Genomic DNA, 27,763 nt, shown 5'->3' with positions numbered 1-27,763 from the left:
TAGTCTAGATCTGATCAATCGGAGAGTGAAGGTATTAAACAGCAGAAAATATTCCCTTAAATTGAAGAACCTGAGCTCGGGGTGGCTTCTAGCTAAGAGCTGCTACATCTGAAATGTTCTGCAAGAGAAAACTTGTCAAGCTGAACCAGAAAGAAGAGGAGGGGGTGGGGGGGTAACTGTGTTACGTCTTTATTTTGCCACAATTTAACTTTTCTAATACAGCAAGGACTGTACGCAAAAAGGAAAAGGGAGTGACATTAGCAGATGGTACAATCATCCCCGATAACCTGCCATTTAGTTTCTTTTTTTAATAAGTGGAAATCTTACTGTGTGCTGTTGTGATAAGACTAACATGAGCATGTTTCTCAGCATGCAGCAGCGCTTCCTGTAGGGAAAGTGCTCATAAAGACACCCCAGACCTCTTTGCCATCACCCCTCTTCTAACAGAACCGAGAGTAAAGAGACGGCGGCGGTGGTGGTGGTGGGGGAGGGAAGGGAGGGCAGGAGGGGCAGGGTGAGGGTGAGGGTGGGGGGGGGCGAGACGGGAGCTGGACACTCTCCAAAGAGACTGTAAAAAGGAATGATTTACTATTCAAAAAACACAAAGAATGTGTTACGCTGGAACAGACAAAACAGATATACAAATAAAACATGTCAGGAATGAAAAAAAAAACAAAAACAAAGAAAGCAAACCAACAAAAGTGGACTTGGCAGTTGGAGAAGTGCTCTGGTGATTTCAGGCGACCTCTAGAGGGAGAAGAAGGGGGCCACATCTCAAATGTACCTGTTTATTTGGATGAGGAGGAGGACGAGGAGGAGGAGGAGGAGGAGGAGGAAGAGGGGCAGGAGGGTATTTTTTCTTGTTTTGTTATTTGTCACTCCACTAAAAATGTACATGGGAATTACAAGCAAACTAGTCAATAGAAAACACCCTTTGGCCATATTTTGAGGAGTCCGCTACATAGTGCGCTACAAGTGTACACGCGACATATGAAACACCACTAAGCCCCCATGTACATTGTTTAGCCTACTACAGAAAACATTTTTTGTAACGTGTTGTTTTATACTTTTTTTTTTTTTAACATTTATCCTTTTTTTTCCTGTGACAAAAACAAGTGTAGGGAAAGGCTTCTATCTCCATAATGTTCACTAAAAACTGTGAAAAGTATTAGACTGATGTTTGAATATCAAACAACAGGAACCCATTTAATATCTTATTCTGCTTTGAGGTTCTGCTTGTTAATGCCAGAGAGGAGCTGTGGGGGCGGGTGGGGGGGGAGGCAGGGTGAGGGCCGGGGAGGTTGCCTGGGTGAGGGCGGGGGGGAGGAGGGACCTCAGCCTGTGAGTCATTCATCGGTGGGTGGGGGCCTTGTGTTTGGGGCCGCTGTCGTCGTCACAAGGCATCTCCATGTCGTCCGAGTCGAGCCGTCCGTAGGCCGCCGCTCGGCAGCCGGAGATGCTGCGCATTCTGGGCCTGATGTGGTGGTCGCTCTCCGCCTCGGGCTCCGGGGCCGGGTCCTCTGGCAGGGGGAAGCTGCGACGCTCCCACGGCGCTACCGTCTGCGGACATCACAGCGCGAAAAACACGCCGTCAAATCACCATTTCTACACATTCAAGGTCCCATTTTAAAAAAATTTTCTAAAAGCAGTTTCAGAAGAACAGAAACAATCTGCTGCTTCGCTCTCGACATCTCCGTGAAACATTAAAAAGTGCATTTTGCAGAACATGGGGCCTTTAATAAAGTGAGTCATTACGGCAGAACGAACCCTGAAGAGGCTTGTTTGGCTTTTAACTAATGAAATCAATAGTTTGGCCTAAAATATTATAACAACAAAGTGTGTTATACAGAAATAACACGGCAAAATTGACCAATTAGAATAAAGTCTTCAACAAAGCCGTGCAGTATCAGGTGTCACAGTACGAACCCTTTCTTCGAAGGTGAAGTCCGGCGTAGAGCACCGCGTGTCCTCGCTGGACAGCAGCCGATGGGAGTCCCTTGAGCAGGGCGTGTGGGGGTTGGAGGTGGTGTCGGGGCTGGCCGGACTCATGGGTGACGGTACGTGGCTGTAGTCGTGCAGCATGGGGCAGTGGCCTGGGGACGCAGGCTGAGGGGTGGGAGGGTTGGTCCCGCACAGCAGCGGCGTGGTCCGTCCGTCGACAGATTTGTACGACCTGCGGGACAGAGCGGTTCACATGTACGGCCCCCAAACAAAGACCTGTGTGTGTGTGTGTGTGTGATGGCGGTACTGACCTGCTGCCCCTCCTCTTAGCGGGAGCCAAGGCCATCCAAGTCCAACGGGAGCGCTCCTGGTCCTCGTAGGGCTGGTGGAGCAAGGTGAAGGCTGCGTCTGTCAGATCCTCCACCTGCAGACACAAAACACCATCAGGACCCTTGAAATGTGCCAACGGCCACATTTTTAATGACTGATTTAGCATTTAGGTCATTTACTGAGCAAAAAAAATGTCAAATAAACCTCGACCTTCTCAGGTTTGCTTCCTCATTAATCATTACACAAGACGTGGAGCAGCAGCAGGAGCAGCAGCAGGGTGAGTGGATTAACCAATTAGAAGATAACAACTCGGTTTTACATTCAGAGGTCAGATTTCTGGAACAATTATACAAAACCTGAATGAGGATTTTCCAGCCTAGTGACAGCACTAACGCAGCGATGACGCTCAAATACACAGTATGACGAATGTTAAAGCCTCCAGCAGACTAGAAAATACTTCAGATCTTTATAAACTTCAGACTTCAGACACCCTGCCTTCATCAAACTGAATATTTTTTATTATTCTCTCACATTTTATTTTGACTATTAATCCAAACTAATCTGTAGATTAGTAAGTAATGTAAATAACCTCAGGTCGCTGCTTTCTTGAGTTAAAAAAAAAGGCTGTTCGACTGCTCTGCCTCCACTACAGAGAGAGAACCTTCAAAGGGTTTGACCACCAGATGTCGCCATTCACTCACTGCCGCACAGTTAGAGCCAGTGGAAAGTTTTACAGGTAAATGAGTAAAGATCACCGGGGACAAAGACGGGAGGGTCAGGTGGTCCCGAGCACTTACCTCCCGCTCGTTTTCCTCTTCAGTGATGGGCTGAGAGAAGATGTCCACAGATCGCCAACTACACAGACAGACAAATGAATGTGAGTAGAGGAAACCGGCAGCTTCCCAGTAACTGTATGATCACACCTGAAGAGGAACCCGACCACACGGGACAAAAAGGTGAGGCCGGTGAGGTGTGGTGTTCACCTGGGTGTGAGGATCTCTTTGTACTGCAGCTTCTCCACTCTGGTGGTGGCGGCCACAGACATGGGGATGACTATGTTGTTGATGTCGAAAGAGCTTTCCCCTCGCCTCCTCTTGATGGGCTGCTGCTGGGGGACACAGGAAGGATTCAACATGGATGAAAACAGTTTACACGCTTCTGTAATGTAATCCAGTGCATCACTAGAAGATCAGTGACTTCACACCACGGCCTTTAATCAGCCTATGACCTGCTGGGAATAATTAAATACCACAGGTGAGCTCGCTGCAGAGGAGGGCTGTCATGGTGTCAGATTTTCACCACACAATTATTGTGGCCAAAAGAAGAAAACTTTAGTGATAATGATAATAAATGTTACATTTCAAATTCATCTTTAACTTTGTTTACTGTGTGGTGAATGAGTCACGCTCAAAATGCCAGCGTGGGGAGGTGGAGACAGACGTCCGCCACCATAACTGTACGGCAGCAAGGACAAAGAGCTGATTATACTGAAACAGGTGAAATAAAATCACCTGGCGGAGCAGAACAGAGGGTTCTGTGTGCGAGACCGCAGGTTAAACTAATGACTCTGGTGTACTGTGATTTAATGTCCACTGATTTTGCCCTCACATTCTGTTTGTGGCTAATTTTTATAAAGGGAGACGAGCACATTTAGTTTGCAACGAAGCACTTTGTTATCACGTGTGTATTAATAGTTTTAAATACCACAAGTATCGTCTGTGCCCCTGCATCACGACAGCCTTACGATTTTATGTTGTTACGGCCTGAAACCGTATTCGAGTCAGTGGGAGTTTAACACGTGTGCCCATTTCAATAAGGATCATTTATCAGTTACTGTCCAGCTGACCCACCTCTAACTGCTTATATTAGAGTACACACTGTGCTGAACAGGTTTCCATGTTGTCGTGTCACTAGGGAGGAGGATTTCTGACAAACATGTTTCAAAATAATTGTAATCCTTGCTGAGATTTAAACACCGACGCCTTGGGTAGTCTTGCTTACAGATCATCTCTCAAAGGAGTCCTGTGTGCAATCCAGTCCTGCAGTAGTTGAAACCACAGCAGCTGGTCTGATGTCAACAGTTCATCTACTGTGAGCGGTGCAGCTCAGTGTTTTTGTTTCCTGAACTTTTTCTGCTTCAGCAACCGCAAAAAAAACAAAGCAAATAAAGTTTCAGTCTGACTCTAGTTTCTCTTTCTGCCCACCCACTCGCTTTATCAGAATCTCTCATGTCAACAGTGTCTGTCAGAGAACGTCGCCTAAACTCGGCCTGATGTCATTTACAGTATCTCCGAGTCGGCTAAATGTCTCAGTCACTGCAGCTCCTTTGAGACTCACGTTTTAGAGGCTCTAACGCGCTCATATTCTGTCACACTTCCACACGGTCAGAGAAATAAAAACTGTGTGTGTTGTGATTGGGTTTGTAAACTGACTGGTTAAGGACCTCTAATCTAATGGCTTTTCAATCTGAGGGAGGGGGGGCGGTCCTAGTGAATCCCTGTTCATTATCAGATCGAACAAGCAGTGAGAAGTGGTCCAGCGTGTCCTTACAGGTGTGCTCAGGACGCTCTGGCTGCTGGGGCCCAGCGGTGTGGAGTTCTCTGAAGACGTGGACAGCTGGCGTGTGAGGGGGCTGTGGAGGGACGAGTGCATGTTGGCCAGAGTTGGACAGGGGCTGCTCGAGTCCAGGAAAAGTTTTGGGGAGGCTGGAGGACAGGACACAGGCGCATTTAGATGATTTCTTACAACATGGACCTTTGATATCACATTAAAAAGGACCTCAAAGAAATGGATTTATGCTACAATACACGACTCTACAGTCTACAGCCAGGGCTTCACTCAGTAGACTCACAGTCAGTCCTTTCCAGCGAGTGCTCTCTTAATCTCTTGCGACTGTAGTTCTTGTCGAAGGGCCCCAGCGGCGTGGAGAGGGCCTGCAGCCGCTCGGTCTTGCACACAGCCTGGCCCTCGAGCCGGGCCGTGTTCAGGACAGCACTGCTGCTGCCCCCGCTGCTGTCCACCGTCCTCGGCTTCTCGGCGCGGTTCTTATAGTGGCCGAGTCCTGCAACGACGGGAACGAGTTAAAGTTCTGGTTAGATGGCGGAGCAGATACAAGAAAAGACATGTTTTCAACTTAAACATTTTAGGGAGCACACATCCAAATAAGACAGGGAAAGCTACTGTAGAAAGATCATAGGTTGTTGCTGCTGGAGCTCTGTGGCATTGTGACACAAAACGGTTACTGGACCAAACGGCATTGTGAAATAAAAACAGCTGGATTGGATTTAAGAATGCAATAAATTGTTAATGTGAAAAGAAGCAGGATGAAATATCATTGCATCATAATGAGTAACTAGAATTTACTGGATTATTTCACAATTTCAGGCCGTTACACAGGAACTTGTCTGATTTTTAAAAATTATTTCATTATCCCTGTGTATTTTTAATGCCTATATGGGAGTCTTATATCCAGGGAATACAGTCGCAGACATTTAAGGGACATTAGAGGCCCTGCAGACTGAAGCTGTACTTACTGACTGCCATGAGCGAGTTGGTGAACTTGTGCTTCTCTTTGGACGTGGACAGCTTGTGTTTGAGGGAGAGCTTCTTCAGTGGTTTGCTCCTGTCCAGTGACTTGGTCTGCCACTGGCTCTTCATCACCTGCTGCAGACGTAGGCCTATACAAACGTCTGAGGAGGGAACAGACACGCGGCTTTGAGCCTTTAAACATTTCACCACTATTCAACCGTGTGTGCAGCGTAAAGCTCCATTCTTCAGATTTGCCATCTGTAGTTCAACATTAGCAATTCACAATGGCATGCAAAATTTATAATGAGCCATAGGCAGTCTACTACATGAGCTCATGCCAAGTCCGTTGTTGTCCTGCGGTTGTGAATACAACAACTTTGCATATGAAATATGCTCTGACATGAAGATACAAAACAAAACAAGATTCTGCAAGCTAAAAGGACACTACTATCAGTGAGCGGTATGAAGCAGCCAAGCACTGAGAAGACATCCCTTATTCAGGGGAACGTGACACCCGTCACAGATTATCTAAATCTCTGAAAATGTTCTCGCAGAACTTCCTGGAGAGAAGTCTGACTACGGCCACTCCTTGTTTGTCTTCCCCTCTGGATGTAAAGTAGGAAATGACTGCGTAAACTGAGGTCTCCTTTGAGCGAGGAGCCCCGCACTGACCATCAGGGAAAGAGAGGATGGGGTGGACGCCAAGATCCAGTCTTGACAGGCGCTCCAGGGTGGGCAGCTCATACTGAGGGTCCTCTCTGGGGGTGGGCCAGCCACCACACATCACACAGCTGGGGTTAACCCTGCAGTTACACTGGACACAGCTGCTCCTCTGGGCCTGTGGGTGGACAGAGGACGGTTGAAAATCAGCTGTGAACACCCATAATTCAGCTACATTAACTCAACAATTTAGGACATATTACTCAGTTGAGAACAAAGGGCAATTTAATGCACCGATTAAGTCCGTTGAGCCAACCCATAAAACATTTAAGCCGCTGTCGTCATGGTGACTGAGTACATGCATTTTCCAGAAATGGCTCTGATATTAGTTGTACTGAACGGGAGACTAATTTACAAACCAGAAAGAAAAAAAACAATACAGGTAAAATTACACGTCAGTCCTGAAACTATAAATGGTCAGACTGAGGAAACAAACTGTTCTGTTAATCTTCCTGCAATATAAGTGCACACAAGGCATTTTAAGGCCTTATAACCCTAAGCAGTCATGTCATGGGGGGAGAAGCATGAGCAACCAGCCAATGTTTCTTTTTTTTCCCCCCTCAACTACAACTTGTGAGTTGTCACATGGGTGATTACTCTTCTTTGTTGTTTGCCCTAGTTTTCCACCAACAAGTCAGCCATCTCCAGTTTACTCAGCCATTAGGTTACAAACTGAGAGACACATCAGCTTTAAAAACACACAGGATTTCTGAGAATAAAAAGCCGCTTCATTCAACATCTTCAGCGTACTTCCTCACACAGGCGTCAGTATCAGACCCGTTTCTACACACACACGGCCTCTCTGTTCCTTCCAGCGCTGCATGGTTTGCCAGTGAAGCATTTTCTGCATGCACCGAGTTTGTCCACATTCTGCCCAGCGACACTCACCTTGCCGTTGAGGTTGGGCACAGTGTTGGGCTGAATGAGCCGACGTCGCCGACAGCTGACTAGCGGTCGCGTGCGCGCGGCCACGCACGTGCTGTCGTAGGCCAACGGCTGCTGGTGCTTGGTGTCTGCACTCTCTGCCATCCTACCACAACAGCCAACAGAGCAAAATGAGGACACACGTCGCAGACCTCCAACCAAAATAGAAACATGATTTGTCTCAAGTGACAAATTAAAAACAGATCAGTAACAAATAAAGTCTATTTTGTGTCTTTGAAAGGTGAAACAGACACTGGTGGTTCCTTTATCTTTCATTTTTGAGCAGGAAAAGTGAAATAAAATTAGTATATTTAATGGTAAAAATCTTTATTCTCAGTGGTTGTTAATTACTTTTCTGTCGATTCAGCGACTAATTGTTGCAGCTCTAAGCAACATCAGCAGCTCATGATTAAGAATCCCTAAAATCCATTATCATCAACAAGTCTCCTCTTGTGTTTCTCAGAAAGCAGAGTCCCTTCTGGGAACTTGAAGTGAGGTAATCGTTATCAGCTGTACCTGCTGAGGACGCCGTTAACTGGTTGTGTGTTTTGACCTTTCCAGGGGCCGGCCTCTGCGTTGGTGATGTGGGCGGCGCCTGCGTGCTCCAGCCGTTCTGAACCGGCATCCTGCGTGGACAGATAAGAAGATACCAGTGAAGACCACACGCGGTGTCAGCTAGCACAGCGACACGGGCTCACACCAGCAGCACTAAGCGGACCTGCGATATTTAAGGAAACTACATACTGGACTCACTGGATCATCCCGGTCTTGTGGCCTTGAATTATTCAGGCTACATCTGTGAAAAGGGCTTGGCTCACCCAAAACGTAAAAAACCCTATTCTGCACTGCCATCACAATGCACAGCTTGGAGCTCTGTCTCACACAAATGAACACTATTAGTTATCCAAAGTCACGCCGTCACCGTTTGGAGGTTTTATCTTATTAACTCCACACTTGACGCTTACTAATTCTTCTGTATTTATTCAGCAATGCTCGATAAAAGCCGATGACTTCTGTTTTAAATCAACATTGTGCCTCAGCGATGACACTAAATCATAGCATAAGATCAAGGTTGAAGTGAAAACTGACCGCCTGCAGTTTAACAAACATTTGTATGAGCATATACAGAAAGACGAGCTACTGCCGGCATCAAATGTTTGGATATGAATGGTGAGGGATTATTACACAAAAGCTTTTCAGTCTGATTGAGTCCAGACCTGAGAGACAGATAAAAAGAAATAATTTCCTGTGAACATTTGACATTTCATTTCCACCAGATGCTTCGATTGACAAGAACAAACAAGCCGAATGTTTCATTGATTATCAGGCACCTAGAAATAAGCCTGTGAGTGCAGAGGACAGTCAACAGCTCACATTTAAATTTAATATAAAGTCCCTCTCATTTATTTTGTAGCAGACATTATTGATATTCTGCACATTTAAATGGAGGGTTAACCTGAATGTGCTTCCATGGTTTTATGCAGATGTCTGAAGGTTAATGCAGTGCTGTTTTATAGTTCTTTTACCTAAATTACTCCTGCAACAGGGTTTTTGAGGTTTATTCTTGCTGTTATAATTGATTCTTCACAAATTCACATTACAAGGTTTGCCCAGCTTTTTAAGAGTACAGTTCAAGCACTCTCAAGGTAACTAACCCAAAAAATTTAGCCACATTAAAGTGGGTATATTAAATGAAGAATTAGCTTTACAGAATTCCTTTTTACTCACAGAAAAAGTGGTTTACATGAGTGATCGTGTGTTGAAAATAAAGCATTTTTCAAGGAGTATATTCAAATCTCAAATACTTTGCACAAACCCTGACATTAAATGTGAGTGCTTAAAAGTGCTGCTTTGTCCCAGTGGCCTAATCATCACTACAACGCATCACCAAATTAAAATATGTCCATCCCAGTCAGTCATGACTGCCTCAATTATCACAAAAAAAACTCCACTAGCACAACATGCTGCATGATCAGTTAGAGATACCATCTCCAGAGATTTGATATCAACTTCACACTGCAAATTAATCTTAACAGACAAACTCGTGTAGTTTTTAAAGCTGTGCAGAACGCCACCCCCTGCCAACTTTCACTCTGCTTACCTGAGTATTCACGGGCTCCGTCTTCACGTCTGTCCCACCTGTGGACACCACGGTGGGGGCAGAACCTCCCAACTCTACTGAGCCCTGCAGAATCGAGACCCGAGTGTTACACTTCCACCCCGGAGACACGTGTAGGGAGGACGTTTGCACATGTACGCACACGGCGACGGGCGTATTCAACATACGAGCGAGCGACTAACCTTGCTGGCGCGGATCTGTCGGTAGATGTCGGTCTGCTGTCGGATGCGGTACTCCAAGTCCGAGATGTGGGCCTGGAGCCAGTTCCAGTGGCTGATGATAGCAGCTCTCTCCACGGTGTAGCGGCTCTCTGCCCGCTTCCATCTGGGGGTCAGAGAAGGGTTTGAGAGTTCGATTTAAAAAAGGTGAACAGGGGAAGAGTCTGAATCAATTATAAGAAATACAACTATAATGATTATATATTCTGCGCAGAGCTGCAATGATTAAGCAAGTAAAATAATCTGTGACTTGAGGCAAAGTTGTGGTTAAAAAAATTGCTGTTTTCAGTCTTGAATATGAAGATTTTCTGCATTTGTCTGTTTTATATAACTGTAAATAGAATATCTATATCTACAAGATATGTTGAGATCCTGGATGGACATTTTTCACTGTTTTCTGACAATTAATTGAGGAAATGATCCACAGATTTTAAAAAATAATAATGATAATACCAGTTGCAGCTCTTATTACAGTCACTTAGTCAATTCCCTTTCAGCTGTGCATAGCACTCAGGCAGGTATGGTGAACGTCTGGTCTGTTATGAATAATCCTATTGAACATATTACATTGAAATATTACTAAAACTGGTCATTTGGAGCACAGCACAGCACATCTAGTGAGCATTTCCCCCATCAGACTGCAGAGGTCAGTGAATCAGCATTATACAAAGCTCCTAGCAATGGGAACCGCAGCCACCCTGAAGAGCACTCTCATCAGAAAAAAAAATATGCTCAGACATGCATCCAAAGAGCAGGAGAAACATTAGAAAAAGGGATTTTCTTTTAATCACGCTGATTTAATTCATGACTAGGAGTGGATGCCAACTGAGAGCAGAGTACTCCATTTTACCAGTATGACACACAGAATGGGCATTTCAAAGGCAGACATGAGAGGAAAATGTCTGCTCTTGCACTGAGCAGCAGTGACCACAGAGGGCGCCGTTTCATCAAAATACTGGCTGCAGTGACCGTGGCTGAACAAAAAAAAAAAAAAAAAATGACTCAGATGGCAGACAAAGATAGACCTTGGACTCCTCTGCGCTCTCTCCTCCCCACGCCCGTCTCTGTTTTCAATTTTCAGAGCTCCACCAGGATGGAGGAAGTGGAGAAAATGCTACTGCTGGGAATGGAGAGGAGCTGGGAAGGGGATGAAGAGGGGAGCGAACGAGTGGCAACAAGGGCTGGGAGGCTCTGGCAGCCTGGAGAGGAACAGACGGGCTTTAAAAGCAATCTACAGGCCACAGGGCGCTGGAGGGGGTGGGGCTGGGTCAGGGAACAGCGCAGCAGACACTGGGATAACCAATAATCCAACCAGGCATCCTGTCTTATTGTGGAGCTGAGCGGAAGGAGAGTTACTGTGGCTTTGACGCAGACATCAGCCACCAATCAGTGCAATGAAGGATGTCTTGATTGTTCCCCCTCACTCAGCCACAGCGTTTAGCGATCTATGGCTCGTTCACTCAAACACGTTACCAAGGACACAGCTGCAGTGCTACCTGCTAATAGCATTTCCTTCTGCTATTCCACACACATAAACATGTATTGTTCTCACACACTTGGTGGGGAAATGTTCCCAAACACTGCAACGCTCACAAACACGCCCATGGCTGGTGCATCAGATCAATGCACTGGCAATTCATCTGCATACGCGAGTCCCCGTGGAGGCTCAGCTTGGAACAACACTGGAGGCGCAAAGTGTGGCGCACGTTTTGCTGCACACTTTAAGTCTGAGGCTGCCGTGATTCACCGAGTGGTGGGTGGACACCTGATCCGGCGAAGGCGAGGAGAGGAGAGGAGAGGCCAGGTGCGGGAAAACCATCTCAAGGAGATTCATATTCTCAGTGACAGAAGACTGGGGATATATTGCAGAGTGTGTCACAACGCCGAAGCAGAAGGTAGCTCAGCATTGGCCCGAGCACAAAGGTGAGCAAAGCTGTGTATAAAGGGCACAGAAAAGGGACACTGAGGTGGGAAATTAAGGATGAAGAGCTCACTGGAGCCCAACTCCAGTTCTTGTTCAGCCACAAATGTAGATTATAGTGAGAGGGATGCAGGAAGAGCTTTAACTGCAGTTCAGTAACATACACAGAGGCCAGTAAAAGTCCAATGACCTTAATCGTCAGAGTGACGGAGGAGGATGAGGAGGAGGGGTCAGTCAGCAGCACTGAGAAATCCCCCTTCTCCCGACACTAGGAGCTCCACCCCCCCACCCCCAAACCAGGACATATTTTCCTCCCCCCTACTCCCACACACACAAAGCACCAGCGGCAATCACTGCAGCCGTCGTTTTCTGGCCGTCAGCACATTCTCCATTGTGGTGCTTCTCTGGATGCAGCACATATGTTGTATGGCGTTGGGCACCCCTGTACCATACCGTCCCTCCCAAAACCAACACGACGGCTCGAACACGGGGCCCAGCTGTCCGCCAAAAAACCAACAGGCCTCTGGGCTGAAACGGCCGACACATTTTACACCTGACGCACCATCAGCAGAGAAGACGTGTGATGTTCCTTCATGCTAAGACGCTTTAAGATTAACAATATCACAGTTGTGCAGTCAGTGCTACAAGAAAAAAAATGCACAAAATCACATTTATATCACAGTTTAAAGGCCAAATTGTCGATGTCTTAGGTTAGATTTGCTCTTTTGTCGTCTGCTCTGCCATTTTTTGCTCACCATTTCATCAATTAGCACCGTGAGCACATGTGCGGTAGAGCGTATACATGCAAGTCTCCTGTGTGAAAATACTCAGAAACGAGGTTTCTGACATTCCCATCATACCTTATGATACCATCACTCCACTACAGAGGCATTTTTACACTGCATCTTTATTTGTTTGCTGCTGTATTTCATAAGCAATGGTTTTATTAGAATACACCATTTCCACAGATAACAAAACGGGAGCAGGCAAGCCTCCCAAGGCAAGCATCATAATTCAAAATCTCACAAAAGCCTGTTGTGATGATTTAATCCATCCTAATTTGAAAAAAAAAAAACAAAACACACCACATGTAAAATGTATCTAATAAGTCCAATTAAAACCATGTTAGAAGAAAATGCTGAAACACACAAACAGTGAGCACAGACCATAATAAATAACCTCTAACACGTAGGAGGAAGTGAGGTGAGCTGCCGTTAAACAGCACAAAATATGCAGCCATCCAATTTATGTCCATTACACGGATGCTGCTCATCTCCATGCTCAGCTGTCTCCTCTGACACCTTCATGCACAAAAAATATAATACAGTTTTGGGCTCTAGTTGGCGGAGCAGCGTTCATCTGTCCCCTTTCCTCACCGAGATTCATTTCCTTGTTTCAGCGGCATGTGCCACAACACCACACCGCTGCTGTGGATTGATCATGTTTTGCTCGAGCTAACTATGATGAGAAGGTATGAGATTTGCCACAATAGTTCGTCACTGAAACATCCAATTATAGAGGGACACTAAAGCAGAGCTGTGATTCAGGCTTTATTTTCTAAATGCAGATATTGGGCTGACAAACTCCATCCTGAAATTATCTAGACATCACCCAGGGGAGCTGTATGTGTGAACACAAACGTCCAAATCAGTTGCACCGTACATTAAGCGTCGCAGTATAAAATCCATGTAATGCTCAATGTGTGAATATCTGGAGAATTGGCAGTGGGTGGGCACACTTTATTCGCTTTTCTGCTTTCCTCAAACTGCTTTCCACTCTTTTGTGATATTGTGGATGCATCCAAAGACACGCGGCGGTGATAATCAATGCAAAATCAACCATCGTTATGGATAAGTCCTCTTCTTCCTGCACAATCTTCCCAATCGCCAACCCTCGCCTGAGCCAAACAAAGTATTTCCAGTAGGTAAAAGAACACAACACACTGCTGTTGTACACTACATGTTTGAAAGGGCAAGTCGAGACAATGTTAGAACCTGATTTTATGGACATTGTTTGGAGTTCCTGTGTGAGAACGGCTGTATTTGGCCCAATCACTGTGCAGCTATATGGATAATGAGGGAAAAATTAATTACGGATACTTAATATCAACTCCAATTGTGGGCAAAAAAGTGAGCCCATGTCCGGCTTAAACAGGGCAGTTATCTCAGAGTATCAAGTGACAATCAATGACGGCATAATTTCCGCTTTATCATAGTCACGTACATTTTGAGACATCATGTCTGCAGACATTCGCTTTCCTTATGAAACGCAATAAAACCACTTTGAAATTATACTTCACAAACCAGTCATTCATGCTCAGTAACAGGAACAAGGGGAAAATCAAAGCAGCAGCTGTCATTTTCATGTCTTTGTTCTCCAGAGTCGCAGATTACACATTAAAAAATCTGAAAATTATCCAAACACTGAAAAGTTTAGTGAGGCTGGAAATGGCCTTCGTTTCCAGATTCATCTGATGTGCCAGGACAGCTGGTTGAACTCCTCTTTTACAGGAAGAAAACTGCTCAGGAGCCGGGATTGTGAACAAGGCAGGCCGACAGGGTGTGGGGCAGGAAAAACTAGAGAGGGCAAATGCAGCCAGAGAGCTGCAGCAGTCATTACATAAAAGGGGGGGGGGGGTTATGTAACGCCTGTGGGTTCGTGTTGAGGAACTTGGGCTGAGCTAAACACATCCAGATGTGTTAAACGGGACAGAAACCTATACAGGCACTCACATACGTACATAAATACACACACACACACACACACACACACACACACAGAGGAATGAAATGAGGGGAAAACATAGCTAAGCTCCTCAGACTGCAGAGTAATGCTGAGCCATAAGCATGAAAGGCACGCTGTAGTCTCAGCCAACCCAGTTACCCTAGTTCACGAGCAGCAGACAGACCGGCATTTTAACTGTCTTATTGCATATAGATCCTTCAAATATGTACTCTGGACCAGCCAGACCTAGCTTTATCATCGGGCAGACAAAAACCCTGGAAACCTGCAGGCAGACAATAAAATTTCAGACATTTTCATTGTTCTGTCTATGAGCCATTATGTAAGCTCTGAGATTTCCTGATGAGCATTATTGTTGCCTCAGAAACAAGAAGCTGTGCCCACTCGCTTCTTAACACAGAACAACCCGTGCTCCGTGTAAAATGCCTAAATAACAGACTTCCCATGAAAGTCCGCTTCTACTCCATCAACCGTCTGAGTCGTTTTGCAGCTAGCATAAAAAGCAGAGATCGTTTTGAAGCTAGAAGGCACCCACACCCTTGAAGAGGCCATTATGGACATCACATTCAGACAGACAGACAGACACACTGGCTAGAGCAGAAAGGCCCTGCAGCATAAGCACGGCAACAGATGTTGGCAGGCCCCCAATCCTCTAAGATACGGGAAACCACGTCTACAGTATAGACAGGGATGACAGGATTAGTTGTAAGCAATGCACTGCGTCGTAACAAGCAGCCCAAATAGGTTGTTTTCCCGAATGCTGTAAACTCAGCTGACGTTAAATAATTGAGGTGCTGCTGCTGCCTGAAGAAGACATTACATTGTCTGTAGTGTTGACTGGTGTAGTGCCATAAGCCATTAATTGGTAACTGAGGCAAAATGTCAGTTGTGAGAATGTGGCATTATGGGTATACATGCACACACACCCTGCTGCTGTAAGGCCTGTAACTTGTTCACGCTGAGGTATGGTTTCTCCTCTGCAGGAGCTGAGAACCACTTTTCCCCCCTGTTGTGTTGTGTGACAGATGATTACACAATACGCATCAGACGGCTGCTTATAAAGGCATTAACAGATGGACACTTTTACAATTTCAAGGCAGCTTTCACTCAGCGCAGAGAATTATTAGGCTTACACGTGCTCCCACTTGGTAAACATTTGCAGACCTGTAAGTGACAGGTGTTTCTGTGACAGCAATACAAAAACTTGTGGGCATCTGAGCAAATTAACGAGGCTCTTTCAGGCCGATTTGTTGAGCTCTAATTTGATTGTATTGTCCAACATGTAATGCAGATCAGTGAAACTCGTGTGCATTTCTAAAACACGGCTGAATTAGATGTCACGTGCACTAAGGTCTGGGTTATTTTTATGAGTGAAATATGACTTTGGGTTGCTTAACACATCTCCTGCAGGGAGCAGGAACATCCTCTCAATAACAACATCTCAATATTTGCTTCAGCTGGCTGTTATGTGGGTCAGCATCTTGAGATTACAGTTACTAATTAATCAGTGATTTTTGTCCCCCCCCCAAAAGTGCATAAGTAAGCCATGTTCACAAGCTGAATACAGATATCAGTAACAACATCTGTAGTACAGGAAGTAACAACAGATTTCTTTTGGAGGTAAAATAGTGTTGTTTCAAACCAGGAAAGCACTAGTAGTTCTGGTCTATGAACATATATTAAAGTCTGAGTAAGTATCCTGTTAGAAAATGACTGCTGAACACACGTCAAGAGACTGAACAATGTAATACTGAATCGTCGAGTTCGACCGCTTAACTATTTGCCACCATTTCTGTGTTCAGGATTTTTTTGGGCGGACATGAAATCATGGCTGGATGGCGCGCTGGAGCCACATTTACCTCGACCCCTCCGCTAACACTACATAAAAACTAGAGCTCCTCTGTGTCAGAGGCTCCGGGAGGCAGTTAACACCAGCTGGAGATGCTAACCTGACGTTGCAGGTAATGGAGTCCCCAATCACTAGTGTGTGCTGTTTAACCCTGTGGGTGAAGCTTGCGGTGCAACGGGACTTACAACGGAGCTAACGAGGGTTGAAAATCAGTTCACAATCAGGGCAGGTAACCGCAGCCTGGGTCACACAACTGGCACACTGCCTTCCCACCCCACCAGCCAGGGACAAACTCCACAGCAGCTGCAGATGAGGCTATGCTATTGACAGTGCTAGCAGGCCTGCTAACGAGCCTGCATCTGGATGCTCCTGTTATCTAATGTAGAGCTAATGGGGAGAAACGGCTCCAACTCATGGACACGTCTCTCTAGAAGGGATGCTGGTTATTGAGGATGGGTTGATGGCTGAACTGGTAACGCTAGGTTAGGTTAAGCTACCTCCGCAGGCTAACAAGGCTACCGTCAACATCGAGATAGGTTGGAAATAAACCCATCAAGTCAGACAACAGACAAACGAGGAGGAAGAGTAAACACCAGCTGTCGACACTCACACCATACTGGGTGTGGTTTCAACAGTCTTCCTGGTTTCAGCACCTTTAATGAACACACACCCTCCTCGTTTCAGAGCAGAGAACACTGCTTACTTAGCAGCCTCATTTTATAGAAGTGGTGATCATTCAAATAAGGCTGGATGGTTAATAATACAATTTATATGTCCAGTGACAAACTCAGAAATAGTTTATTATCGATTTACATTGACTTTAATTCAGCTTTTTCAATGAGGTGTATAACTATTCGTCTGCTCTGTTGGGGGTTTCATGTTCACACAAACGGTTTAATATTTTATTCCACACTGGTAATGTTCTCTACTAATCCACTGACAAAAGAAAAAGCACTAAAAATGCCCAGACATTTATGGAGAGCTATTTCAATGCACAGAGGACTTATCAGCAGAAACTAGGGGGTTGCGGGGGGCTATAGCTGCTTCACAATAAAACCGTTACGATGGTCAGCCGCTGGAGAGCTTTCATGGTAAAGCAGGAACAAGAAACGCCGTGTTAACCATTACTGCAGCTCAGAATGAACCAGCTTAGTTATTTTGCCTGGTTGTTTGAGGACATTAGGGGTCGCTTAATCAATATTAGGAAAAAAAAAAAAGGTATTGGTGACTGTAGTGATGAGTTATGTTACCATTGTGTTGAGGTAGCTGCCGTTTCCTGACTGTTAAATCTGAAAAATACCAGATACTTAAAAGATGTAGGTACTGCTAAACAGGCAGGAAGAGACTACATTAAATACAGTATGGTTGGTCTAACTGGGCTCAGCAAACAAGCAGAGCGGGTTGCTTTTCTTAGATCATAAATAGAAACAGAGAATGGTCAGTTTGGATACGTAAAAACAAAAAAAAAGCACACCACTTCCTGATAATGGATGACACAATCATCTGTGCTGAAGTGGTGCTAAGACAAAGGGCTAAATCCTACATTCAACTATAAACCAACCTGGTATTCATGAACACTGTGATAGCCTATAATTAACGCAGCCTATAACCTCATTCCCTTGGAAGGGCATTTATATTTATACGATGTAATTGTCTGGTATGTGTAAAACACACTATAAACACTCCTGGTTCAGGTCTAAGTCAGAATAGACAGATGGACCAAGTCTGATCATTCTGATCTATTCCCTGTATTCCTAATTTAATGAGACACTGTTATTCAAAATGCCAGTTCCAATTTCTATCACCACGACCCCAAAGTGGTCGACCTGCTGACAAATCTCATTCACTATTACAAAGAAATAAGCATAATTCAATATTCTTATAGGTGGCGATACATGTCATGTAATGGCACAGATTATTCACTTTACAATTAAATAATAATCAACAAATTAAATAAAAAAACTACTGGACCTGGGGTGATAAAACCCCTTTTAATAATAAGTATCAGGACACTGTGAATGTGAATGATCAAATTGATCTGATTAATTTTGTGCCTCTCAAACAACAAAATTACCTGTTAGCAAGACTGCTACGGCAGTTCAGATAGTGTGGTGTTATGATGAAAGAGTAATAAACATCTATATCAAAGACGACTGTTTAAAAAAAAAAACAAGAAACAACAGTGCTGCAAAGTGACTTACTGTGTACTTTAAAGTCACAGCGCAGCACACTGCCCAGCTGTCAGGCCTACATTTCTTTTCCATAATGAGATGCCCTTTTTGGGTCATTTACCTTCACCGTCTACATAATTACCTCTATATCTAAATTCTGCATTACAGCCGTCAACTGAAGACAAAAGCTCTGATTATGTTTTCATTTTTACTTCATTAGTTTTGGCCCTTTTCTATTAATTAGACACGTATAACGTACATAAACATCCAGGTTTTAAAAAGAGGAAAATTGATTTTGTTAAAGTCTCATTCCCCATAAACAAAATTCTACAGACTCCCTCCTCCTACAATCTCAGGCCATATAAATGCAGCCCACCGCCCATTCGCCTTGAAAACGACACGCTGTAAATTTGCACACAAACCGCTCTAATACCTCCTTTGACCTTAAACGGCACAAGACACAGTATGAATACATTACAAGCAATGTTTCTACTTTTGGATCACACCGCAACGCACACACTTCCCGTTAGGTTATGAAGATATTTAGGTCAAAGGTCTAAAGTCAACACAGCAAAGGATAATAAAAATCAGTGTTCTTAGCTACGTTGTTAATAATCTACCCAATCCTACACAGGTCAGTGAGTCCATTAACGCTGCTGACCCACCTGCTGTATTTTCTCTCCCCTTCCAAACACTAATGACACAGAAACGAGTACACTGGTGTGAACTTCCCATGAAAGACATTCACAAGCTCCTGCTGGGGTAAACCTGGCATCACAACAGGCAGAATGTAAAAACATAAAACCCACACCTTCTGCAAACCGCCACCACCCCCAACTCTCTGTTTCTTCTTGGTTTCGGTTTAAAATCAAAACATTCACTGGCTCTGTGGGCGCTCACTTGTTCGCTCTGCAGATAAACAGAACATTCGGTTTCAGCCGTGGCCCTCTCAGGAGGAAGCTCGGTGTGACGAGAGAGCTTTTCACTTTGAGTCCATTCGAGCCTGTGTGTTCTCCACAGGATGATACCACCCACACAACTACACATGCTCTCTGGGCGAATGATATCTCTACCCCTCCCTGGAGTTTGACCCAACCACTACTGAGGCAGACCAGGCAGTTATAATTGTCATTAGCACCTGCTAGGCCTGAGTAGCATATTGCAAGGCCTAGAAATACAGGGACTTTCACAGGACATTTGAAGAACTCCAAGTACCATACAGAGTAATGAGAGTTACTTTGAGCAAGAGATCCTATTCACAGCGAAACCTGTTTTCACATAAATGCTGCTTTCACCATTCAGCTTGAGCTCTAGCAGCGAACTCTTCAGTACTACAAAACTGTGTACGTACAGTAGGTACAGGACTAAATAAGCTCGATGTCTCGGTGGGAGATCACACACTTACATTTTGACATGTCGCTGCTCAATGTCCACTCTGGCCAGCTCCTCCTCCTCCAGGTCAGAGTCCCCTCCGGAGCTGCTTTCTGTTACATCTGAGTCAAAGGCGCTTTCTGCTGAATGAAGGTTGGCCGATCCGCTCAGGTACAGCCTCTCCAGTTCCAAGGGCATGGCTCCGCTTTTCAGGAAGCGACTGAGGCTGTCTCTGTTGTTTGAGGAAGAGTGGCGTCCAGTCCTCCATGTTGCCGTAGGGGTTGCCGCCTCCGACTTGCGGTTACCAGCCAGTAGCCGGTTGAGAGCCGAGTCCAAGAAGCCACTCAGCTGCTGCTGGATGTGCCGCTCCACCTGCTTGGCCTGTACAACCTGAAGACGTTTGCGCAAGCGCCGTAGCCGGCTTTCGATCTCAGCTTGGCGGCTGCTGTTGAGAAGGGTGCGCTCCCTAACATGAGCATCAAGGCTGTCCGAGGAAGAACTACAGGGTAGAGGAGGCTGTGATGCAGGTGTGCAAGACGGGGAGCCCTGCTGGCTGCTACCTGGTCTCTCCCTATCAGAGCCCTGTGGCTGACTGGTAGGCGTGTGTGAATCAGCCTCCTCCAAATTCACTTGTTCGGTGGGGTTAGGGTTGTCATGGGTAAAAGGGGAAAGTGCAACAGACTGAAGCACGGGTGGTTCAAGGTTTATTCCATCTGTATTTTGAGAGACCCCAGGGGGATGCTTCTGTTTAAGGGTTCCTTTCACTGGGATATGCCCTGATAAGGTAGCTGTCAAGGTCTCAGAGTCCAAGGGCAGGTTCTGGGACTGAGAGTCTGTGGTGGCAGAAGGCTTGTCACCGTTCACTGCCACCACGCAGCCAGGGCCAGGCATAGTGGCCAGCTTCTTGGCCAGGCCGTTGACAGGTGCCATGGGCTGGCCACCACCGTTGGTGCTGCCACTCATGAGGCTTTTGAGCTGGCCACCAGAGAGTTCTATCGCCTGCCTCTTCCTCAACAGGAAGTCTCCTCCGCCGTTGAGCAGAGAGCTGGGCAGTATTCTGTGGCTTTTCAACACAGACTGTTTGATGAGGACTCCTTGCAGCTTGATTGACTCCTTAGTTGAAGGGACAGGTGTCACATCAGAGCATAGGTAAGAAGCCACCAGTGGCTGGAGCTTGCCCAGGGCCGAGGCCTGAGCCACAGAGTCGGCTTGGGGCTGCTGTTGCTGCTGTTCCTGGTCACCGCCACAGAAGTCAAGAGGGCACTCTTCAGATGCAGCCTTACACTTAGCGGGGCCGCTGCTATGGATAAGGATGTTGCTGGCGTTACCGTTGTTCTCTGCACTGGCCGGTGAGAGACTTGAGGATGGGGCAGCCAGTTTGAAGCGGATGTGGTGAGCTTCGGCTGGGGCGTCGGTGAGAGCGGGCGCCATCGCAGCCATGCAGTGCAGAGGGACGGGCACCGCGGCCTGCTCCACTCCACCCGCTTACTGCCCCACCTGAGGACAGCCTGGATAGAACAGAGAGGAAATAAAGACAGAAGTGGGAGAGAGACAGGAAATACAAGTTAAACAAACAAGTCTAATGAACTCAAGCATTAATAAAACAACCACATACAGACACTACCTGGAACATGTTTAACTATTAATATTTATACTGAAGCCTTCAGCTTTACAAAACTTTAATTTGCATTGCAGTGCACTCAATTACTCTGAGGGAATTTAAGTAAAGACTGACAGCTACCGTGACAGCCTAAACAAGTTTGAAAGGATAAAGCTCAGTCTGAAATATGGCAAATGAGAACTCTTTATAACCAAGTGGGCTCAAAAACTTGCTTTGACTTCAATAAACATGAAAATGTTTAAATATTTCTCTTCATTAAATACCACTTAAGTGGAAAACAACATGAATATAGGCTGTACCTATAAGCAAGACAACAAACGACTGAAATACTTGCACTACAGGTTATGTAAGCCTTTAAGGTGAGTGGAAAAATACTAACCACCATCTATGAAGAAAGTAGCATTTCTGAAAGATTTTGCACCAACTATAAATCAAGGGAAACTAATAACCCTGCTTAATATCAAGTCTAATATACTGACTCCCGGGCCTAATGATTTAAAGGTCTAATCGAACGAACTGGTAACTCACTGACATTTTGTTGACCTACAAGTTGCAAGTGTTGCTAAAAATGATCCTACAGAAAAAGAGGGACTGGGGAAAAACACCTCAGGGGAGGAAGAAAACTTACTCTCCTCTTTCTGACCAGTATCTGAACTCTCATGAAAATTCAAGAAAAAGTAATTTGATTGCCTCATTATCACCACTAACATGCAGTAATCTCCCGGAGCCCTCTTCCAAGACTTCAATTAATAAGCAAAATGTAATGATATGCACTGACCTTGGTGAGTGGGATGCTAACGATATAGATGGAATAACAGAAGACATCTGAGCTACATCCCAGGCCAATAAATAATTCCCACTACACCCATGCCTGTGTGAACAAGCCCTCATTGTCATTTACTTACAAGGCTTCTCTTTATAGAATTAGCTTTGGAATTGAATTCTGATGAGGGACAAAACGGGAAAAGCCAAGGCGAATTGTCCAAACCCCACTGCCCTACATGTGCTCTGGTAAGTCGGTGTGCAGCAGGGTTCCTCACAGGCACTGTAAGTAGGTGGATTTAGGCCCCAGCATTAGTCCAAAGCACATGATGTCATCCTGACTATGTTCCTGTGTCATTTTCAGCCGGACCCATTAAACCTGCTCGATTTGCCAAAAATATTACTGTGATCATCAAATTAAATATGTACAAGTCACCAACTATGACGTGATTAAGATGAAGTATTTCCTCAGTGGACAGCATGCCATTCACACAGCCTGCCTGCATAGGAGTTAAACTTTTCTTTCTTTTCTTTTTTTTTTTTAAAAGAAGCCTCCCTTCAAATAATCAGAGAGATAAAAGCGAGCTGCATCTCCGCGGATCGTCTGCAGGGTCAGATGAATGGGGGCTCAGTATTTCACCGCAGTTTCTAGTCAGCGCGCACTACGCCATGTTGGTATTTCCGAAGCAGATTATGCAATGCAATTCATCTACCTCAAACCGCCCATTCCCCCTTCAAACACACCGACGTCGTTCATGCTCCAAGGCAGGAAATAAATAACGCACATTAGTAAATGCATAACCTTAATTCATTATGCATTACAGCTGCAGCTCCTCTGGAAGCTGTCTGGCTAGAGATGCGACAAAAAAAAAAAAAAAAAAAAAAAAAAAAAATGTCCACATCCAACGTTAGCCAACCATAACGCAATCCCCAAAATGTCTCCGTGGTGTTTACAAAAGCATGTGAAAATGTTAAAAGGAAGGGTGGCGCCTCTGGCCAGCGTGCGTGCAAGTGTAACAGCGTTATATTCAATATAATCTTTAATTATCAGCAGCATCCGCGCGGACGAGCCCCGTGTGGGATCAGTGTTTTTGTGCCAGAAGACAAAAAAAAAAATACAATAAGATAAATAAATAAAGCAGCCGATTCACCACATCGACTAAAACCCTCCAGAAACCATGTCACTCTATACACTGCGTGCAAATTAATGCGCTTGGCTGCTGGCTAGCGTTAGCTCGGGAAAGCTGCTGATGCAAGAAACACAACCTGCTCGGAAAGCTAGCGTGAAGCCAACCGCAGTGAAACGCTGCATATTATGGATCATTTTCAAGCTTTCGGTTCAGCAGCGCAGCCTAATGATGTCTGGGGTTTTATTATATATATATAAAAAAAGAGAAAAGGAGAGGGAGAGGGAGAGAGAGAGGAGGAATCCGGGCTCTCCAAGTAAACATTTTCAGTGTGCGCAGCCGAGCGCTTCACCTCCTCAGTTTTTAAGTCAATAACGCCCGGAGTCTTTATGCGTTTGTGGGTTAAAAAGGGCCACGGTTACACGTGCATTCACGTCAGAGTCAAATCCAGGTCATGAAACACCCCGAAACGACATCGTTTGCCCATAATAACAAGACGCCTCCACTCGCAATGCATCACAACTTATTTTAAACAGCCCCCCCGTTGCAGAGCGGAGACAACACGGCGTGCATCGCAATTAGACCGGAGGAAATACATACAAGGCGGGCTGTTGTTGTAAAACCACGGAGGGCTGGAGCTACACAAAGCTGCGGGGGAATCGGGCAGTATGTCGGCGTTAATGCACATATGTCAGCGGCGGAGAAGTTGGGAGTAGACCCTGTCGGTGTAGCTAGCTCGCTAACAAAGAAAAAGGAGGAACCTACCACGTGACGAGGTTGCACTATCCGAGGGAATTTCGGCAACAATCCCCCTGCAGTTTTTTACGGTGGAAAAAAACCAAGGGTGCTAACACAAAAGCGCGGCCCGAATCGATCACTCTGCCATGAATAAATCCCAAAAATAAAAAAATAATAATAAATGCAGCCGGATCGCCCCCCACCAGGAGAAGAAGAGGCCCAGCTCGCGGAGCCGCTCGGGTCCGTTCCGGATTCAGGCAATGGGCGAATCAACGATCTACACCTTGCTCGGCGGCTAGCTCGCCTCGAGCCGCTACAGCGAATATAAGACAAGGCCGTGAAACACTCCTTCCCAGCCCGATTTACTTCAAATGTAGGCGATTTCACCGCAATCCTCCACCAAAAATCCCGATTCTCAGTAAGCGATAGGTAATCCAGACGGCGGTTCGTCGCCAGCCTTTTTCTCTCGTTTTAGGGAGAGACGCTTAGAAAATGGCGGCTAGCTCCTCTCCCTCGGATTTGAGTCTGACAAACATAGAAGGGCTGTGTGTGCGCGCATGAGTGTGTGTGTGTGTGTGTGTGTGTGTGTGTTGCTGGTAGGCGGGAGACATTTCTCATACTCACCACTAGAGTAAAGGGCAGATAAGAAACGACATAAAAGCTCAAAAGAAGATACCACAGGAGGGCATTGTCTTTCCAAATATATCATAAATATATAATAAATATTTTTATAATAATAAATAAAGATACCGCAATGTCAGTTTTGTACTTGTTGGATATATATATATATATATATATACATAGATATATGTATGTATGTATATTTAAAGAATAATAATAATAATAATAATAAAAGGTGCTGCTGGTGGCTATGCATGACTCTCCTACTGTAAAATACAGCAAAATATCCCTTTAACCACCTGCTTTTAACCCACATGCACAAAAGCAATGCTCCCCACAGCTGCAGATCTGCTCACTAATACTACTACTACTACTACTAATAATAATAATAATAGGCTCACTATGCTCTCTGTGTCTGTTATGGTTTACAGGAGTCCAGACTGGCTGCCTCTCATGTCACTTTTAACAGGAACTGGATCGCCCACCACCACCACAGCCGCCTCTGTGAAGGTGCATCCAGTGGCCACTTGAAGGAGCTCTTCCCCACATGATTGTTGCATGCAGCCATGGCCCAAATGTACTACAACGCCACATAAAACCTGCCAAACCTGCACTGATCACTGGGCCTACAAGGGGGTGGACGTATAGTTGTTTTTGTTGCGTCTGGGTCGGAGCAGAGGCTGGTATTTGGTCATTTAAAGCGGATTAAGATGATATAACGCATAACAATATAATATTCTATAGAAGAGATAGAAGACTGTATTTGTTGTTGCAGGGTTACTGTATTAAAAGACATTATATTGAAGGGGCGTTGCTGTTCGTGTGTCCATCCTGCACTCTTGACTGCTAGAAATTGGACTTGACAGCGTACTTGTGTGTAAATGGGGCCTTGTATTAGTATTTAGACATTGTGGCTCGTATGCATTGGCTGATAAGATTAAGATCAATCCCTTAATTTAACAGGATGTAGCTTCACATTAAGATATAAAAATTCACTACATTTAGTTGCGCAATAAAAGTCCATCTTTAGGGGACAGAGGACTTGTTAGCACTTATTATAAATAAAGGTTGTTGTAGCACTGAATAATTTATAAATCCCTCACATTTTTACTTTGTAAAGGTTTGAGTACTTATGTAGCTGTCCTGGATTTTTAGAATTTTAAACTGTCCTTTTAGATAAGTTACTGGTTTCACAGAGATAACTGCAGTGTGCACACTACTGATATTACTTTTTGTTGAGGAAGTTTCAATTTCAGTGGTAACTTGACTATTTGCATTTGTAACTCAGTGACTACTGTTGCTTATGCTTATCTTCCTCGTGCTTCTGTTTGTCTTCCTCATTCTTAAGTTTATCTCTAAACGACTTTCACATAAACATTTAATAAGTATTTCCTGTACGCTAGAAGATTTTCCCAGGAAATACTCATTGCACATAAAGTGTTTACATGTTGTGTCTTATCGAGTATAACGCATATTTATGTCTTTAATAATGTTCTGCATTATTTACTTAAGCCTGGTGATCACCAGAAACAGCTTACGCAACTAATGTGATTCTAAAAAGGGGTTTGGCCTCTGATCAGACAATGCTTGTGACTTACTCTGTTGTACAACTCCACTGCTATTACGAAATGCAAATGAATGCATACCACTGATTTGTTTCAGGTTTTGCATGGCCTCTGAATTATTAGACTACCAAAGCGGACATACATTATAAATAAGTCATAATCAATGTGTGTGTTTGTGTGCATGTTTGAATGAGAGAGCATGAGTGTATGTGAAAATTATATCAAATGCAAATCTAAATAAAAGTGTGTCAAGATCAAATATGTGATGTATTGGCGGGTTTATCCACAAAGTTATCCGGTGACCTGCATTGATCCTCGTCTGCTATAATGTTGATTGGTTAAAAAAGAAAAAAAAAACACATCCATCCATATGTCCATCTTGTTATCCTGCCCCAGGTCACAACAGCAACAGGCTCTGCATAGCTGCCTCCATTTCCCTCCTGGGTGCTTCCCATGTATCATATCCAAGTCCTGCTGGCTTGTGTAATCCATCCAACATGTGCTGGGTCTCCTCCCAGGTGTCTGAAATACCTCCACAGGAATGCGTGCGTATCCTAACGAGATGCACCTCATGATGTGGCTCCCTCCCGGGCCAAAGGGCAGCTCTGCCTGCGGGGGTTCCCGAAAAAAGGGCAACTCACATGGGCCACAAGTATCCGAAACCTGGCTCCTGTTCTGGTCCCCACTCAGAGCCCATGACCACAGGTGAAAAAAATGGGTCCAGAGCGCCTCCCGTCAGAAACACTCAAATATGAAGATAAAAGCTAAATAATCACAGGTGAACTGCAGGAATACCTTCATCTCCATTGTTGAGATACTCCAGTCAGTAATCCAAGGGGCCATGATTCCAGTCACCACACATGGGAATGACATGACACCTAAAACAAAAAGAACGAACAGACAAACTGAGTTAAATCATATGTTAACATTTCAGGACAGAGCCAGGCTCAGGGAATAAACTTGTCAACTGTCTTGGCAGCGGTGCGAGTCTCAAGGATTTTTTTTTTTTTTTTTACGTCCAGCTGGCAAGCTAACGCTAGCAGGCTAATGTTACCCACACGAACGTTATCATTGCAAATTTATAATGAAAAAGTTTTATAATGTTGAACAATTTCAACACCGAGCTTGAATCTTTTACAGTAAGTTATGAAGGGGGGTTTCTCTATTCACTGTCGTGCCAAAAGACGCGTTGCCAGTGATTTTTGTGACACAATTAACAGCACTTTCTGCCAGCGCTAGTTGAGAAGCTAACGCTAGCCAGGCTAATGTTTGAGACCGACGTAGAGAGCTAACGTTATTGGCTGGCCAATAGCAGCCAGCGTAGCTAGCAGGCTAAGCTAACGCTCGCTAGCTTGTTTGCTTCCCGATCCCATACTGACTTCTCAATGACTGCCGTTTTATGCACGTTTGGTGGAAAAGTGCGCTAAAAAAATCCAACCTGCTCAAATCGAACAGCCGAAGGTTTAACCAAACGAGAGTTTTTTCCTGACAAGCG

The 27,763-nt window shown here is 45.0% G+C and overlaps 1 protein-coding gene across 5 annotated transcripts; it reads right to left on the bottom strand.

The window, feature by feature from the left end:
* Positions 1-803: 803 nt before the first annotated feature.
* Positions 804-27,148, bottom strand: kansl1a (KAT8 regulatory NSL complex subunit 1a). Of its 5 annotated transcripts, none has more exons than XM_070851530.1 (15): positions 27,064-27,148; positions 19,869-21,342; positions 9,745-9,886; positions 9,545-9,628; positions 7,960-8,069; positions 7,408-7,549; positions 6,472-6,637; positions 5,805-5,960; positions 5,123-5,332; positions 4,822-4,976; positions 3,255-3,379; positions 3,069-3,126; positions 2,253-2,365; positions 1,927-2,173; positions 804-1,560 (listed from the first exon to the last, which is right to left on the bottom strand). In XM_070851530.1, the coding sequence occupies exons 2-15, from the start codon at positions 21,272-21,274 to the stop codon at positions 1,351-1,353; spliced, it is 3,324 nt and encodes a 1,107-aa protein (XP_070707631.1). In that variant the 5' UTR covers positions 21,275-21,342; positions 27,064-27,148; the 3' UTR covers positions 804-1,350. The 5 variants fall into 5 exon arrangements, with proteins under 5 accessions (XP_070707631.1, XP_070707630.1, XP_070707629.1 ...); XM_070851529.1 differs by lacking the exon at positions 27,064-27,148 and adding an exon at positions 24,449-24,708; XM_070851528.1 differs by lacking the exon at positions 27,064-27,148 and adding an exon at positions 24,110-24,235.
* Positions 27,149-27,763: the final 615 nt, after the last annotated feature.

The sequence above is a fragment of the Pempheris klunzingeri genome, chromosome 20, assembly GCF_042242105.1.
Source record: "Pempheris klunzingeri isolate RE-2024b chromosome 20, fPemKlu1.hap1, whole genome shotgun sequence".
In the NCBI taxonomy this organism is placed as follows: Eukaryota; Metazoa; Chordata; class Actinopteri; order Acropomatiformes; family Pempheridae; genus Pempheris; species Pempheris klunzingeri.
This window is presented reverse-complemented; position numbering and strand designations above follow the sequence as displayed.

Coding starts and splice junctions, on each gene's coding strand:
- kansl1a (XM_070851530.1), bottom strand. CDS start 21,274: ATGGCTGCGATGGCGCCCGCTCTCACCGACGCCCCAGCCGAAGCTCAC. Junction 9,629..9,744: donor GACAGATCCGCGCCAGCAAG/GTTAGTCGCTCG, acceptor TCGATTCTGCAG/GGCTCAGTAGAGTTGGGAGG. Junction 5,333..5,804: donor CAACTCGCTCATGGCAGTCA/GTAAGTACAGCT, acceptor CCGTCGTTGCAG/GACTCGGCCACTATAAGAAC.